The sequence below is a fragment of the Sus scrofa genome, chromosome 13 (genome assembly GCF_054392235.1).
Source record: "Sus scrofa isolate SSC_HxYL_T2T_F1_AM1 chromosome 13, Sscrofa_HxYL_maternal_Yorkshire_Landrace_v2.0, whole genome shotgun sequence".
Classification (NCBI taxonomy): Eukaryota; Metazoa; Chordata; class Mammalia; order Artiodactyla; family Suidae; genus Sus; species Sus scrofa.
In genome coordinates, this window is record NC_139395.1 from 143282857 (window position 1) to 143301656 (window position 18800).

Sequence of the window (18800 nt, forward strand, 5' to 3'; positions counted from 1 at the left end):
AGAGCCCATGTTCCAGCTGCTATTTAAATTTCATGATCCAAGCAATAGAAAGCATAAATAGGGAAAAGAAGAACAGGAGAGGGAAAGAGAGAATGAGTATAGAGGCTGGGAGAGGGGAAAAAAAAGATATTGAAGAGAAGCTTGGGAAAATGTTCAGTGGAAAATCTGTAGAAATGATGTAAGAGAAAGCAAAGGCAGGGATTGGAGTAAGGGGTGTATAACTGAGACTATAAAAACTCAGAGAGAAAACTCACCATCAGAGCTGAGTTTGGGGGAAACTGCACAGACAGGACTTTAAAGTTAGAATCTCCTGATTTTTCACAAGGTAAGTTAAATAGAAAAGCCAAGAAAGAGTTAGGTTTTTTCCTTTTAACTTTAAAAAAAAAATCGCATACTTTTAAGATGTTTTGATTATATCTTGATTTTGTTAAAATTAGAAATGTTTTTTGGTAATATTTTCCTCTCTAAAAATGAGTAGAAAATCTAAGATATTTTTGTAATGCAAACTTAGGGTGGAGATAATGGTTTGCTCAGGCATTTTATATTAGATAATTTTGGCTTTTGTTTTCCATTTTGAAACAAAGAGAAAGAAAACTCAAGATAATGATAATATGTATGTTAGATGTCTTAATTTTGCTTTCATCAGATATGTCCAGTGTTAGAAAAATTTTTAAATGTATAAAGTGGCCTAATTTTAAAAATTTAGATAGCAGAAAAAGTTTTTCTCATCTTTATTTCCATCAAAATCAGAATTTAAGAGCCCTCCCTAAGTTAATCAAATTCTAAATTTTATAGTCTTCAAACCCATACTCTTCAAACCCATACTATCCCTTATTTTTCTTCTTGTAAAATTCCCAAATAGGCAAATTTGATACTAATAACATGGTTTAGGGTAGATTTAGATCATGTCTATTCTGCAGTACTTGAAGTTCTCTTGCTTTATGTGGTTGAATTAAGGGTTAATCTGAAACATATATTTAAGTTCTGTTTAAGAGGAAATTTAAAATTTTGTTTTAGGTTTGGATCTGTGGAAATAGTGTGCACAATAAATTTAGTTCTGTCAATACAAAATATTGTTTCTTTGTATTATAGTTTTAATTTATAATATAGATGATATATAATTTATATACAATATATGGGTGTGCATTATATATTTTATATGTGTTATATATAATAATACATAATTTATAATTATATTTTCTGAGTTGTCTTTCTAGAAATTAGATAATTTTAACAATGATTTACAATGATTTTAATGCCCATATAAGCTATAGAATTGACTGCACTATATTTAATGCTCTTCCCACAAATACCACACGTGTCGTGTCTTCTCTTTTGTTCTATGCTTTAGCACTCTTATAGAACTTTTCTAAGGAGAACATCCTATAGCTATATATTCGAGCGTCCTCTCTATAAGTGAATTGCACTACAGCTTCATTCAATAAGTTATTTAAGGTTACCATTTGCTTTCTCCCTTTAATTTCTCAGAATTTTAAACTGATTCTTATACAATGAATCATGAGCAGGAAAGAAGCAGATATGTTTAGTAGACTAGGTTTGGGGACCTCAGGGCTATAATTTTCACTTCTTGTTCAAATACTTTCAATGATTTGAGCATTTGATTAATAAAATTAGGTTGACTGAGCTTTTCTCCAAGGAATAGAACTCAAAGTAAACAGGTCCAAAATACTACCTCAACTCTGTCACTGTGTAGTTGTGCAGCATCAGGCAAGCTTAAGCACAGAGTGGGGCTCAATAATATTTTGTTATTATGGAAAGAGATGCAAGAAACTAAAATCGCCAGTGATACTGAATGTAAGAATAACCTGGGGGTGCCTCCATTTCAATCCCTTTTCCCTGTATTAGAGAATCAGACTCAGTATCACAGAATCTTGGAGCCAATCCTTAGATATCATCTAATTTAACCTCTTTGTCCATATATCATCCACTGCGATCTCTACCCACCAGACAACGTTTGCTTAGATTCAATGGTGTCATCAGAGGAACACAAGCTTTGGAGTCAGGAAACCAAACTTCTAATCCCAGTCCTGACTTCAACAGCTTTTACCCAGCCTCCTAGGGGCTTCATTTTCCCCTCAGTAAAACTGGAGTCCATGTGGGTACAAAAGGTGAGTCACGAGTTCCCTCCTAACCCTGGACACTTCTCCACACAGGCCAACTCCCCTATGCCTAAAGAGCACTCTGATTAGAGATATTTTTATCGAAACTTTTATTTTCCTTTCTCCAGATAATTTTCAGGGTACCTCTCTGGAGTGGTTAGCATCACTGGCCAATAATTGCTGTTGCCTCAGTTGGCTTGAACTGGCTGTTGCTCAGTCTTGCCTCTTCCTTATTGATGCATCATCAGCTCCAGGCTCAGCACAGAGCATCTGCTCCTCCAGGAACAACTCCTCTGCCATGACTTCTCCTGCTCCTCCTCTTCTTCAGTCATTTCATATCTCCCCTTCATCTCCTCTCCCTCAGATGAATTAATCACCTCTGAGTCTGACTCCTTCCATCTGTTGAGGATGGTAAACTCCACAATTTTCTATTGAGCATCCCCTTCCTTTCTAAAATTCTACCTTCCTATGACACATAAGACTCTAAACATGTGGGGAGTTCCCTTCGTGGCTCAGCGGTTAACAAACCCAACTAGGATCCCTGAGGGCGGGGTTTTGGTCCCTGACCTCGCTCAGTGGGTTAAGGATCTGGCATTGCGGTGAGCTATGGTGTAGGTCACAGATGTGGCTCTGATGTAGTGTTGCTGTGGCTGTGGCGTAGGCCAACGGCTACAGCTCCAATTGGAACTGAAGCCTGGGAACTTTCATATGCCACAGGTGGGGCCCTAAAAAAAACAAAAATAATAATAATAATAATAATAATAATAATAATAATGGTGAAAAATGCACTTTTAAAATATCACCTGGGCCACCACACATAACTTTGCTTCTGACCCACCCACATTCCCTGGCTTCCCTATGGTCCCACTTTGGAGGTTGCATTTCCTTGCAAACTCTGACTTAGCCATCCGTGACATGACTTGAAGAGGATTAGAAAGTCACCTACTCTCTTTCTCTACTTGCTCCACAGTCCATCCCTCCCCAGCTGCTCCCATGCTTGTGCTGTGTAAGGTCTAGTTCATATAAAAAGGTCCTTAATGTCCATAACATTCATAGTGGCTCTGCTTCCATAACACGGCATGACTATGCTATACTCTCAATATTATAAAAACTAAGTGAAAACTATGACTTTACCAACATAATTAGTGACTTTAAAAAAAAATGAAATAGAGATATCTTATGAACTATAAAGCAAAATATGTATCATAAAACCTTATTAAAATCCAATTTAAAAATTCCTTTGTTAATATAATTAAAACTCGAAGAAAAATTATGTTTTGAGTTTAACTGAGATTTCTTCCCTTTGTTTTCCTCTCATTATGAAATTCTTTATAGGTGTATGCTAATATTTTCATAGGAATATTATGGCTGAAATTAATGATAATACATAATACCCTGTAACATTAAATGTTAGAGTAATTACCACTCAAAACACTCTTTAGTAAAATTTCCTACCCCCAATTGATATTACCATCTTTATTGTATTTTATTTTCTATCACTCTGCCATAATTCTAGATTCCAAGGGCTAATTTTACTCCTTAAAAATGAACAAGGGTAAAAATCAGTTTCCGGAAAAATTAAAAAGTAGCAAGAAATGTTTTGAAAAGTTGCTATTTTTAGAAGGCAATATCAGGGTGATGGTTGTTATTTCTTGAGTAACCACTTTGTGCCAATCCCTTTACCTTTATTATTTCTGATCCTTCTAATAAACTTACCAAGTAAGTCTTTGCCCAATTTTCTTGATGAAGATATTAAAACAAAAAGGCTAAGTAACAAGTTCAGTAAGGAGTCATATCCAGGTCTGTGTAACTAAAGGTCAACAAATCTCTTTCTACTAATTCACTTCTTTTGTATTAGAAAGTATTCATTCAATACCAGGAGCTAGGGGACAAAGGTTCTAAAGTAGTCCAGGTTGGGTCAGTTCATCTATTTAAAAAAATTGAATTATAATATTTTTGATATAGCTCCAACATGACTGTTGTGAGAATGAAAGGAGGTAGATGGATATCAGACTAATAAAGTACTATGCAAATAATTTTTAAAAAGATTATTTACAACAATTATACCTGAAGGAAATGAAAGCATTCCAGGAAGAGCCTGCTCTTGCAGGAGGAAATCTTGACCAGACAGGCAGGGCAACTGATGAAGGAGTTTCCATCTCCACCAGGATGTGAGCAGCAGGAAGACAGGGAGAGTGTCTTACTCATGTTTATATCCCTGGCACCTGATATACAGAGCATACCTTATAAATGCATCTTACCGAGTGTTATAAAATTTACACTTTCACTCTTTGACATTTTGGTGTATTTTTTTATTGACTATATTGACTAGTTTAATGGAATCAAAATATTATTTAATATTTCATTAAATAGTATATATAATACAAAGTGGGATAAAGGGTGAAGGAGGTGGTAATATTCCACATTATCCTGATGCTTATATATGTCATGTTTACCTGCATTTATCCAAATTTTCCTTTTGACACCCTTTTTATACCACATAAAAAATACTTAGTATCAAATGGCCAAGCAGCGTGTTTATGTGCACCTCTATAGCATTTCTCTATCTCTAGTTTTGAAGATTCTGGTTTCTCCCATTATCATTAGAATTAAACGAGCAAATTCCCTTACCAGAATTGTATACAATCATACACAAGGTTCTCTTCTATTTCTTGAGGACATGGTTTTATATGAAGAAACTAATAATGTTTCAAGGATCTAAGCACAAATTAATATCTGATAAGGAGAAATCTTAAACTTTACTGATTAGGGAATACTGATGCATGTTCCTTTCATTAGAAGGAGAATCTGTGATGTGAAACATGAATGGACATACTGGGATTCTGGCATGAACTTCATCACATTAATACTGTAGGCAAATCTCTTGGGCAAACATCTTCCCATCTCAAAGTCTTAGTTCCCATGTCAATAATCTGGGATGTTAATATCTGTCCCACATTTCTGTTTATCTACCACATAAGGCTACTTCATTCATTCATTCATTCAACACATAATGTTGACTCTATTCCAGGCACTATGTTGGGTGCTGAGATACAGTTGTGAAGATGACATAGTTCCTACCCTCAAGGAGTTTACAATAACAACAAAATACTTTGTTAAACATACATACCTAGGCTCTTTAATAATGAAATCTTTCTTTAAAGTGTTATTGTAGGTTTCTGCCTTCCTAAATTTTTACAAGAAAGATACTAGAAATATGATTAAAAATTCCAAATAGAAAAAAAAGGGAGGTATTTAACAACAAAATTATATGATTTTGGAAGGCAATAGAGTCTGAAAAAGAATGAAAATGGTCGGAGTTCCCGTCGTGGCGCAGTGGTTAACGAATCCGACTAGGAACCATGAGGTTGTAGGTTCGGTCCCTGCCCTTGCTCAGTGGGTTAACGATCCGGCGTTGCCGTGAGCTGTGGCGTAGGTTGCAGACTCGGCTCGGATCCCGCGTTGCTGTGGCTCTGGCGTAGGCCAGCGGCTACAGCTCTGATTAGACCCCTAGCCTGGGAACCTCCATATGCCGCGGGAGCGGCCCAAGAAATAGCAACAACAACAACAACAACAACAACAACAAAAAAAAAAAAAAAAAAAAAAGAATGAAAATGGTGCCAAATGGAATAAAATCAGTTAATACATATATTATAGTAAATGATCATTCTTCCTGACTCGTAGTGTTCAGGGAAAGTCATTTTAAAATGCAAGTGTCTGCCACATTAAGAACACCTCATCCATAAACATTTTACTTTATAAGCATTTTGTTTTGGAAATGGGAAAAATGTTCTATACTTCTACAAATAAGTTATACTTGAAGGAGCATGAAACTGAGAGTCTGAAAGTGTATCTTGTTGTTCTTGTTCTTCTAATTGGCTTTGCAACTGTGGAAAATTTACTAGCGCTGATACAAGAGCAACGAGAAATGAGAAAGAACACATTCCTCACTTTTTAATCTTTTTAAAAAAAGGAAATGTTCAACTTCTGTCTCAATTTGCAACTTCCTTTCAAGTCATGCTCAAAATATAAAGCAAATATATTGAGTATGGCACAATCTACTAAAATAGCAAATTTCACAAAGAGAATTTTAAATAAGTAACTAAACATCGTAAGTATTTCTCAGAAGTATTTTTGGGAAAATTATGTAGATGCTATATATGTGACAGTTGCTACAAATTGTAATTCAATTGCCCTTGGGTGAAAATCCTATTGATTTTACATCTTACAGATGAGTTTATGAAGATCCAAAACTAATCCCCAAGTTCTAAGGTTCTAAGTACTACAGCCACACTTAGCTCTCGAGTTTCTGGAACTGATTGCACCAAAGGCTGTGGAATTGCAGCACCAATAAAGAGACTCCGGTGTCTGAGTCTGCTTTCCAGCAGACCTGAAAAAGCTTCCCCTGGTTGCTTCTTTCGTCAATGAAAACTAGAAACAAACTTAACATCCTGCTCAATTGTCCATCATTGAAATATCAAGATTATCTGTATAACACCAATCTGCTATATGTATCCTCTTGATTGCTTAACATAAACTTTGTTGATTGTCTCTATGAATGGCCCCAAATTCCCTAGGTGATTGTTGAGTACAAGTTCTACTTCCCCTGGAAGGACCTGACTTCAAATACCAGCTTTCAGCTCAGTAATAATTTATATACTGGGCATTCATCTTTCCACATTAGCTTATAGTTGTTCATCTTTCCACATTATCTTATAGTTTGCAAAATGTTTTCATGGAAAATTTAGAGTTCCCAAAGAAAAGTTTCACTCATGATAAAAAAAAATAAAAATTATGCAGAATTTTCTCACAGATAAATTTATATCTTTGTACATTTTCAATAAATAACATTAAATATAAAATGAAATGTTTCTATTGCTCTTATTTGGCAAACAAGGCAAATCCGTAATAATTTATGCTATTTGTAAATTAATTTAAAATTTTAAAATTAACTAAAGTTACAGTGTGAATTCATAAAATGTGGTTTTTTTAGACAACTTTGACAGTTTAAGTATCTTGCTCAAGATCATCTAACACAGCAAGGAGATTTTTTTTTATCCTTCAGGTCTAATTCTGAGTCTTTCCTCACCATCACAGAAATATTTTCTGATGCTGAGTAGCTATTTATTGACCAAAAGAATTTTATTTTTAAAATACTTGTTAGTTTATCTAAAGATTTTTGGAGAAAACTTATGTGAAAAATATGTGTACATATGTCAGTGTAGGTGTGAAGTTGGTGCTGTTTCAGATATCTGAAAATTTCTAATGTTAAAATTTCCTATTTTTGTATCCGAAATAGGAATTTTTAATAATAGCATTTTATATCCACTAATACTAAAATTTGCCATTCAAATGATTATTTTACCTTGTTAGACAAATTGTTAACTACAAATGAGAGGAATCAAATCTTTAAATATTTTAATATTATGTGATTTTTTTTTAAATTTATATCTGGGAGTTCCTATTGTAGCTCAGCAGGTTAAGAACCCAACACAATGTTCCTGAGAATGCGGGTTTGATCCCAGGCCTGGCTCAGTGGGTTAGAGATCTAGCATTGCTATTTGGTGTGGCATAGGTCGTAAATGTGGCTTTGATCTAGTATTGCTATGGCTGTGGCATAGGCTGGTAGCTGCAGCTCCAATTCAACCCCTAACCCAGGAACCTACATATGCTGCAGGTATGACTATAAAAAGAAAAAAAAATGATATACGATAATGAGTTAACCTTTTCTTTCTCTGACCCCAAAAGAGCAGCTGTAACTCTAACAGTTCTTGTTATGAAAGTGTAGGAGAATTGAGTATACTCTCTTAAATTAAGCATGATGGAAAAAAAAAAAACAAACATTTGAAAGTAAATAGATATACCGTATTTCATCCATTCTAATGCACATTTAACATCTCTGAAATTGTAATGTCTTAAACTTGATAGGGTGTCATAATTTAATTGGTAACATATTTTTCTTTCTTACCATAATGACATCTAAAAATCAAAGATTTGAAGGCCATCTCTTTTCAGCCATAAGTACTTACAATTCAAGAGGAGTATATTTATGTGAAAACCTAGATGTCAAATCTTATGACATATCAGCTGACGAGGAACAACAGAAAGCTTTTCCCAACCAAAGCTGCACCAATTATTATTACCTACATACGGAGTCTGCACTTCCACCAGAAAAGAACCAGACGTGGCAATGGACTTTAAAAAACCTAGAAGCAACTCTAGAGGTTGAGGAAACTAAGCTAATTTCATTCAGTCTACAGAGGTAAGGGTTTGCCCAAAATCATACAGTGAAATAGCAGCCGAGCCAAGGCAGGACCTGAGTATCAGAACCCCTAGATCAAGTTGTTTTTCTATCACAATGAGCCATATACTGTGTTAACCATTGTTCTTTTCAGGCCCTCTTTTATTATTATTATTACTTTTTTAATTGTTATTTCCCCAATACAATTTTTTTTCTACTGTACAGCATGGTGACCCAGCTACACATACATGTACACATTCTTTTTTCTCCCATTGTCACGCTCCATCATAAGTGACTAGACATAGTTCCCAGGGCTACACAGCAGGATCTCATTGCTAATCCATTCCAAAGGCAATAGTTTGTATCCATTAACCACAAGCTCCCCAGGCCCTCTTTTAAAACAAAAAAAGAAAAGATAGTTACTCTGTTATCTACTATTCTGGAAGCTTCCCTCTTTTATCAAAGACTTTGACTTTTACTTCATGGACCAGGGTAAAATGTACACTGAAGAAGAACATGCTCTGTTTTACAGATTTTACTGTGGGCCAAGCTGACTCACCACTTGCATAGCAGACCACCTCTGTTTTCAGAGAAAGAAGACTGTGGGCAGTACTATGTGCAGGCACACACAGTCACTTCCCAGTGTCAGAAATAGGGACCCTTCGTAACATGTCCTGTTAAATCTCACTTACACATCTGCAAGGTCAAAGTAGGAGAGTATTAAAAAATGTTTTTAATTACTTTTTAAGTCTTTTAGCTTTAATTAAAACTTTATTTTTAATTCCTGTTAAAAAATAAGGTAGGAAGAGTCTGTTTCAAATATTTCCAATCAATAAATTAGGGTAAATAAAAACTCCCCAGAAGTTATCGAGATTTAGCCCCCAAACTCCATCCCCTTATGAGTTTCTAACAGTTAGTCTGCTATCCCTAAGTCAGATGCTATTTAAGAGAAATTACCACAGTCACCTGTGTGATTTGTTTTTCTTCAACACCAGCCCTCAAAGATAGATAGTTTGCATCAGTGATTGTCAATCTTTTCTTTTTCTGCCCCAGCTCACTGTAAAAATGACTCAGTGTGGCATTGATTCTCAATAATGTGAACATCATTCTTTGTTTTAACAGAGTTCTCACTTAATCCCAGTTTAAATATAATTAAGCCACTTACTTTACTTCTAGACTTGTAGAGCCTTTAGTATGTCAGTATGCACTGTCAATGTTCTAAAGGAATATACAATCTGTGTATGTTCAAGTCCTAAACTTCAAGGACAACCTTGCTCCCTTTGCCACCCCTCTAGCCATGAAGTGGAGGATATCTTCAGAATATAATGAGTTCTTACATGTGATAACCTTTGAAACAAAGGTTAAGATATTACGCCATGTAAGATGTTTGTTTATTCATCAATATCATTAGTGAAAATCTGTGCACATAGTAGACCAGTTGGCTGAAAATGAATGAAGTACACATGGAAATTTCTTATAAGACAGATCCCATGCCCACTGTTTCCTTTGAAGCTTCTCACATTAGAGGAATATTATTCAAAAATTACTCAATGAAAATTATTGCTGTACTGAAAAAAATTGCAAACACCTTCACTACGGCATAGTCATACAATGACTACCCTTTGAGTGTTCTTTCTGTGATCTGGAGTGTACATGGGGCTGAGGAGATTTTTAAGTCATGGGCTATATTTATCCACTATCAACAAAATAGGGAAATGGAGCTGAACCTAGTCTTTTCCTTCCCTCCCTATAATTTCCTCTGTTTCTAATTTTGTAGCAATCAAGTTTCAACTAGTTAATCAAATGTCTTTTGTGTGGCAGGTGCCAGGGTGTTTGTTTTCATTAGTGTACCAAATGCCATATTTAGGAACTTGGCCTTTTGGTTAACTGGCTGCAAGCATGGCTTTAAACCATTAAATGTGTGTATTTAAACTCAGCATTTATTTTTACATCTCCCTATCCAAATAATCAGGATGTGGTTATCTGTAAGATGATACATTATGACTTTTTTCCTATATACACCCAAGCACAAAAATATACACCTCAGACATAATCATCATTATTATAAACACCCATCATCCTGTGCCATTTATAAGACTGCAGAGATGAAGAGAGACCTAGTTAGTAAAATGTGCATAAAAATAGTTGAAGGAAATCCACATGGAAAGACTTATAAAATGAGCAGTTTCACACTTTGTAAACTGTTTTTTAGCATGATAAAAAACAAGGAAGGAAAACATCGCAATTGTAGTCTATCTTTGACTGAATGAGAGAGCTACTAAAAAAAAAAAAAAAAAAAAGACATGCCGGAAATATGAAATCATTTTTAAAATACAGCTATGTTTTTAATAAATTTTCCCTTTTGTTGAGGAAAGTCAAAGACATCAGCAAAATCAGAAGGAAAAATGATTCAACAGCTGATTTTCTAAAGGAATAAATAATGCAGTTTTGGGTTGCTATTTTCACCAGATAACTGTTACATTTGTACTTGTTATTTTTCTTGTCTCAATTTAGAGAGCTCATCATGATTAGCTATTTCTTGATACTCACCACAGAACACAAATATTAAATGTCAATTTGTAGAAAGAGAACAGAGAGAATTTACTGCTTCCTTCCAGAAAGTGCTTCCACTACAGAGAAGCAGTCAGTGACTATCATTGTGACTAGATTCCAAAATAGAGTAATCACTGACATAAGTAAGTAGTTTAAATTACATTTCATGAAAATTAAGATTATATTTGATAAATGAATGTTATAGACTATGCTAAAATATTTTATCTCCATTTTAAGTCTTAATAAGCATGGTTAGTACAGATGCTGCTCTGTCTATATAAAACATTTATTTGTCTATATTATGACAGATACATTTATTTGCTAAAATCTACACTCACATTTCATAGTAAAAATACTTTAAGGAAGTGTCATAAAGAAAATCTTTAGTCACACCAAAGATAATATAGTTATTCAAGAAATATTTAGTAAGATCTCATAACTGTTCTTTCACTTACAAATTATAAATACTATAGGGCATGCAGAGGATATACATGAATCAATCCAATCCTTTCAAAGCTGTTTTGAAGTGAAAATTACTCCTCACTTCACAGATATGACACCTAAAGCTCAAGTAGTTTAAATGACACCCAAGGTCACACAATTACTAAAGCAAAAATGTCTCAAATCCTGTTCTTCAGATGGTTCCTAGCATTGTAGGGGTGTGGAAAAGGGAATAGGGAGCTTGGCAAGAGCAAAGCCATCGTGCTGCCACCGTCCATCTTGGGGAACTTAAGGTGACTCATGAGGGGTCTGAGAAAAACAAAGTCATCAGGACTTGAGAAACTTGAGACTTGAGAAACTCTGGGCCCCAATTGTTCTAAAGAATTTCAAAAATAGCTAGATTGTACTTAACATTAATCATTAAAGTAACAATATAAGGCATTCTGTACAGCTGTACATCTTTCTGTATCCTGCATGTAACTTAAGGTTAATGTAGCATGTTAGACACGTAAGCAAGCACTATAAATGTACCTCCCCCCTTTTGCTTGGGGTCCATGATTGAGAATCGATTCCCCGTGGACCCGCCGATGTAATAAAGCTGTTCTCCATCTTCCTCGAGTGTCCTCTGAGGTGATTTCTAGGAATTCTACAACATATTCCTAGAATACCCAGAGAAACTGGCCCATTGAGCTACTGTCATCATTGGCCGGTGGTTTGTGGCAGCGGGGGCCAGCTGCTGCTGGGTATAGGTGTGCCTCCCTGATTTCAGGGAACTCAGGACTGGTGGCCCCTGCAGCCTCAGGTCGAGCGGACTGACCAGACAGACCTGGTGAGGATCAGCCAGGTAAGGAACGGGGGACAGGTCCTGCCCATAGGGCAGAAGAAGGGGTGTGATTAACCCCTTGGGGATGAGTGCACCGAGAGAAAGGTGCATGAGTCACAGGTGGACTCTCCCGGTTGGAAGTTGTACCTGACCGGAGTCCTGCTGGGCTCCTGATCGGAAGCTGTACCTGATCAGAGCATTACCTGTTCCCCACTGGAAGTTGTGCCTGACTGGAGCAGTGGTTCAGAACTCCTGGGAGCGGAGTCCTGCTGGGCTCCTAATCAGAAGCTGTGCCTGATCGGAGCACAACTTGCTCCCTGTTGGAAGTTGTGCCTGACCAGAGCAGTAGCCAGGAACCCCTGGGGAGTGGGGGAACTGTGATAACCTCTGAGTGCATGTGTGTGTGAGTGTGAATGTGTGTTTGACCTGACTCGCTTGCACTTCTGGTACGAGTTTGTGGCTCCATGGCTGTGGTGGCTACAGAGTCCGAGTGGGTCCTAACCTGCAGTTCCATGGTGACCTCATAAGGCTTTAAGTTTGTGCCAGGCTCTGAGCGATTCCCCTCCCTGCGAGTCTGGCCCAGGTCCAGGGTTTATATGGACCAGCCATATGCCAAGAGGAGGGCGGTCAGGCAGACATCTGAATGGCCACCTTCTGAAAAGGAGGCACCCTCCCTTTTCTCATCTGTGACACCAACACAGGGCAGCCACACAGGGTGGGATTTAGCTTAGAGTTGGACCTCCAAGTGCATTGCTTAGGAAAAGAGATGTAAGAGTCAGAGAAAGTTGTGCCTGTGGAAATTGGGAGGGGCACTCTTTGAGAAGTTAAGCTAGGAAATATTGACTTTACCAGTTCAGAAACCATGCACTAAGGTTTTGGGGACTCTCTTGCCTGTCTCCTCTGCTGTGACACTCCTCCTTTTGATCTGAGTTGGGAGGTGCTCCCTAAGCAATAGCAATATCTAGGGGACGGCTGGCATATTCAGCTGTTAGTGCAGGAACTCTCACTCTCCTGTGATCCCAAGGATGTGGTATCAGAAAGAACAAAGAGAAAAGCAGGTATACTGGTCAAATGTCAGTCTCCATTGAACACGCCATCCTCCCTGTCAAGAAGGAGGGAGGGAAAGATTACCAACCAGTGCGGGATTTGTGGGCTGTTAATGAGGCTGTTGTGACTCTTCATCCCACTGTCCCCAACCAGTACACCTTGCTCAGTTTAATGCCTGCAAAGGCAGCTTGGTTCACCTGCCTAGACTTAAAGGATGCCTTCTTTTGTTTCCATCATTATGGACTACAGACATCATGATGAGGGTAGAAACTTTAACTTTACCAAGCAAGCTTTAATAGATGAAAAATAAAGCTATAAAGGCATTAAATACTGAAGCAGTGCTAATGAGAAAGGCGGTCATTCAGAATAGAATGGCACTAGATATCCTGACAGCTACCCAAGGGGTGACATGTGCCATCATAAAAACAGAATGTTGTGTATATATTCCTGATCTCTCTGGTAATGTAACTGCTACGTTAGATGATATGAGGAATCAGATTAGGGCAATGTCTAACAATAATCTTCCTTTCTGGACTTCAGTTTTGTCTTGGATAAAAGGGGACTAGTGAAAAAATGTAATACTAATCATAGTTATTACACTGCTATTAATAATCTTTGGACATTGTATTTTTAATTGTGTTACTCAGCTTGTTGCACTCCGCTTAGGAACCATGTTCCAAGCCCACACCCTTCAAGTACAGTATTTGCCAATGACTGATGCACATCAGAAAGGATGCGCATCAAGAGGGGGGAATGTAGGGGTGTGGAAAAGGGAATAGGGAGCTTGGCAAGAGCAAAGCCATCGTGCTGCCACCGTCCATCTTGGGGAACTTAAGGTGACTCATATGAGGGCTCTGAGAAAAAAACAAAGTCACTAGGACTTGAGAAACTCTGGGCCTCGACTGTTCTAAAGAAACTCAAAAAAAGCTAGATTGTACTTGACATTAATCATTAAAGTAACAATATAAGGCATTCTGTACAGCTATACATCTTTCTGTATCCTGCATGTAACTTAAGGTTAATGTGGCATGTTAGACACTTAAGCAAGCACTATAAATGTACCTCCCCCCTTTTGCTTGGGGTCCATGATTGGGAATCGATTCCCATGGACCCGCCAGCGTAATAAAGTTGTTCCATCTTCCTCGAGTGTCCTCTGAGGTGATTTCTGGGAATTCTACAACAGCATCCCTTTCTTTTTGCTCCCTGCAGGTTTCCATATGATTTTTTTTTAAGAAAATACAAGTTTACTGAACCTTCTCATTCATGAAAGATAGACTGGGGGGCTTCCCAATGCCATTTGATAAGTGAAGTCAAACCCATTCTGTTGCAGCTCATAGCCCATGACCTTCTTCTAGTGGGGCCATACCTCCCACTTGAACCAGGGGCCAGAATGGCAGCCAGCATGCCTGATCTAGATCATAGATAAGCTTTAATTGGATCTATAGTGTCTTTTTAATGTAAAAATTCATAAGTGTATAAATGACACAACTTTGTGCCTGCTATATAGAATTAACAAATGGAATTTTTGACGTGTTCACTTTACTATATATAGAGAGATAAAAACTGATTCCCTTATGTTTTCTCCATAATCTTATTTACTTCCAACTCTCCCCAGAAGCAATTATGGTCATGAATCAAATTCCACTGGTTTATACTTTAATCATATGTACAGATTTCAAAATACATGAAATTGCTTTGTGTATTTCCAATTTGGTGAGAGTAGCATCCCGTATACACTATTCTAGAACTTCTAATTTCCCCACAAATCTGTTTTTTTAATCCATGCATATATTTACACATAACATTTAGGTCATTTGTTTTAACAGTAGATAATACATATATTTAAATTCTTTGCTTTTAGTCCAAATAGTATGAATATACTCCAATTGATAAATCCATTTCCTCTTGAGTAGCATACTTGGATTGCTTCAAATTCTTTACTACTATAAAAAATGACAGTATGAACTTTCAAACATGTCTCCTCATAAACTTTGGCCCATTTTTACTTGTGTGCCACTTTTCAAAATTTTATTTATCAGTTATTTAAATGTTCCAAATGCTAATCTTTCTTTTTTATGTCTACTGAAAATATATGCCATTTGTAATTTGTTTTTATTGTAATTTATCATGTAGAATTTTTCAGTTTTGATACAGTATAATTTAAGTTCTTCTATGAGGTCCACTTTTCAAATCTTGCTCCAGGAATCCTTACATGTCACAAGGACGTAAAGATAGTCTCCTAGTGGATTGTGGTGTTTTTGAAATTTTGAATTTAATTACTTTTAGACACAGGACATTCTGTCTTTTCTACCACAAACTCCACCAGGCCTCAATCTCTCATACATAGCCAAGTTAACACATTTCCCCTTAGGCACATGAGGTTGTCATCCGTGGATTAGACAGTCAAAGAATAAAGTTACACAAACTAGATTTCTCAGATTTGGGTTACTTTGAATTAAATTATGATTATAGGAGTTCCCTTGTGGTGCAACAGAAATGAATCCTACTAGGGACCATGAGGTTGCATGTTTGATCCCTGGCCTCGCTCAGTGGGTTAAGGATCTGGCATTGCTGTGGCTGTGGTGTAGCTCAGATTCAACCCCTAGCCTGGGAATCTCCAAATGCTGCATGGGCATGGCCCTAAAAATCTAAATAAATAAATAAATAATGATTATAGTTGTACAACTCCAGTCTGGGTTTCCATGGAAATGAAGACTTAGTAGAATTCATTCTGAGAGACTGGCAGCTTCTATTAAGTGTAATTTAGGTTTTGCAGAGGTGCACTCCAAGGCATAGAAGTAGAATAATTTGGTTTATTACGTGCCCATAACAAGCTTTATAGGAATTTTTATTTTCTGCCTTTATATGCCAAACTAATAAATGTTAACTCTGATATGTGTGCCCCTTAGATGATGGACTGGAGACTGGCAAGTGTGCATTTTATCCTGGCTGTGACGCTGATGCTCTGGAGCTCAGGAAAAGTGCTTTCAATGGATGTCACGACAAAGGTAATGGAAACTAGCTTAAAGGACCATATTTTTTATGAACATAAGCCATTTTTACTATTGTCAGAACTAGGTGCTGGTTGACAAATAGGGAGATGCCTTAATAACACAAAAAATTAAGTAAGCAGGCATTTCTTTCCATGCCTTGTCTTCACTGTGGATTCAGAAAAAGCCAGGTATCTAAATGTTAAAAAAAAAAAAAAAACTGTAGGTCATAACACAGATTTGTATTCTATAAACCTAAAACTATAGGATAAATTCATTTCCATTTCAGTCATATTTATTATTGAATCAATTACATAAAGATGAAAGTGCATTTATTTGAAATTTGAAGTTGTTTACATTTTAAAATTTGAGTAGTCTGCCTAAAACTTTATCATTATACCAATGTTTTCTTACTTCCTAGGCTGTAAAGGCAAAGAAATGTGAGGACATCTCCACACAGAGAAAAGTTAATGTGGCTCATTTAATCTTAACAGAAACATAGCATTATTCATTGTACTTCTTAAATAACATAAAGAGTCTGAAATGGCTTTTATTAAAGGACAAGTTTTATATGTTTTGTGATTATTTTTCCTGAGACTAAGAATATCTTTGAAAAGAAATAAAAATCTACTTTGTGTGTATGTCATTAGAAGAATGAACACATTTTTAGGAAGAAATTCTTAGAGATAATAAAAGATGTCTTATCTTTGCCCTTTGAAAGGCTGTCTCCTGTTCTTTAGAGTTTCTTTCTCTTGATTATAGATCATCCTCTCTTTAGTTTCTATGTGGTCAAGTTTATATTGATGGAACATGATGGAGGATAATATGAGAAAAAGAGTGCATTTCTCTTTGCTGTACAGCAGAAATTAACAGAACATTGTAAATCAACTATAATAATTTTTTTTTAAAAAAAAAGCTTAGGAAGTAACAGAAGCTGAGATTTTAAAAGAAGAGTTGTGAATTTTGCACTATAAGTAACAAAGAGCTATAGAGATTTTTAATTTTTTATATGATGAAAATAGTGTTTGGGGATAACTAACTTATGGCAATATTTAGGACAGAATAGAAAAGAGAGAGATGAGACAAATAAATTATGAAGTGATTGAGAGTGTACACTAAGCAGTCAAAAACACCTGATATTAATCACCACTAATAGGAAGAAAGGTTTTCCAGGAAGCACTGGCCAGGTTTAGAGCAGATTTGACTGGTTTAGGAAAGAAGCAGTTCAGTGGCTTTAAGTCTCAAGAACTCTGAAGCAGATGATAAGTATTCCAAAAGAGAATTGTTTGAGTTGATGATGAAAAGGTTTGGAAAGTGCTATTCTTTCATTTTATTGGGGGAAAAATAGAGGGAATAGAAAGAGAATAAGCTAAATATTCCATAAAGGATAACAGGAAGTGAAGAAAAAGTGTCTTGCAAAGACTAAGAGTCTGGCAAGGATGTGACTAAAGGTGGGAAGGAAACAGAACCTGTAGTTAACGTTTCTTCCACAGGGGAATAGTCTTGGGCTCTTGCAAAAGAAAAAGCTTCTCCTGGACTATGCAATGATTCTAGATTGTTGATAGGAGCATTTTTTAAATACTGTGATTGGGCCTAAGAAAGGAAAAGACAGACTTCATAAACTGGACACTCATACTTTTTTAACTTGGATGACTTGCCAAGTAGTATTATGAATAAACAAATAAATAAGAAATTTGGGTGTTCCCATTGTGGCGCAGTGGAAATGAATCCGAGGAACCATGAGGTTGCAGGTTCCATCCCTGTTCTCGCTCAGTGGGTTAAGGATCCGGCGTTGCCGTGAGCTGTGGTGTAGGTAGCAGATGCGGCTCGAATCTGGCGTTGCTGTGGCTCTGGCATAGGCCAGTGGTTACAGCTCTGATTGGACCCCTAGCCTGGGAACCTCCATATGCCTCGGGTGTTGCCATAGAAAAGACAAAAAAGACAAAAAAAAAAAAAAAAAAGAAAGAAAGAAAGAAAGAAAGAAAAGAAAAAATAAATTTGACAGGGAACAGTAAAGTTTTTGGAATAGCTCTGACCTCATCATGGACACTCAACATTTGTTATCAAATCACATGAGTGAATTGGTAAGCTCTTTCAGGGTATAGACTGAATTTCGTTCATTTTTTGGATCTCTTGGGTCTAATACAGAACTTGCTTAGTGGCTTTTTAATGGTTTGAATCAATAAGGAATGAATGACTGGTGAAAACGAAATAGCATGAGGTTAAGAGTTTTTTCAGAACTCATTCAATAAATATTCATCAGAAATGTATTGAGTACTCCTAACTCTGAGTAAAATACTGGGATAGGCATTGAATAGAGCAAATAAAAGATTAACTAGATATAGTCCTTGCTCTCAAGTTACTCGCAATCTAATATTGAATACAAATATATTGCAACTAATCTAATACAGGGGAAAACGTAATGATTGAAGGGATAAAAGAATTACAGATAATGAGCTATGGGAGTGATAAGGAAGGATGCAGTTGTTACTGGGAAAGAATCTAAAAGGATGATCAGTTAATACACTAAATTTTAGAAGCAGGCTTGGAATTTATCCCTTTTTTTATTTTTGTGTATGTGTGTA

At 36.5% G+C, this 18800-nt stretch overlaps 1 protein-coding gene across 1 annotated transcript in view; it reads left to right on the plus strand.

Annotated features, from left to right (window-relative positions):
• Nucleotides 1-272: 272 nt before the first annotated feature.
• OSTN (osteocrin) overlaps nucleotides 273-18800 on the plus strand; it is a 43098-nt gene continuing 24570 nt past the window's right edge. The window contains exons 1-2 of the mRNA NM_001098597.1: nucleotides 273-325; nucleotides 16135-16233. Of these exons, the coding sequence (NP_001092067.1) occupies nucleotides 16135-16233 (99 nt within the window). The 5' untranslated portion in view covers nucleotides 273-325. The remainder of the gene's footprint in view (nucleotides 326-16134; nucleotides 16234-18800) is intronic.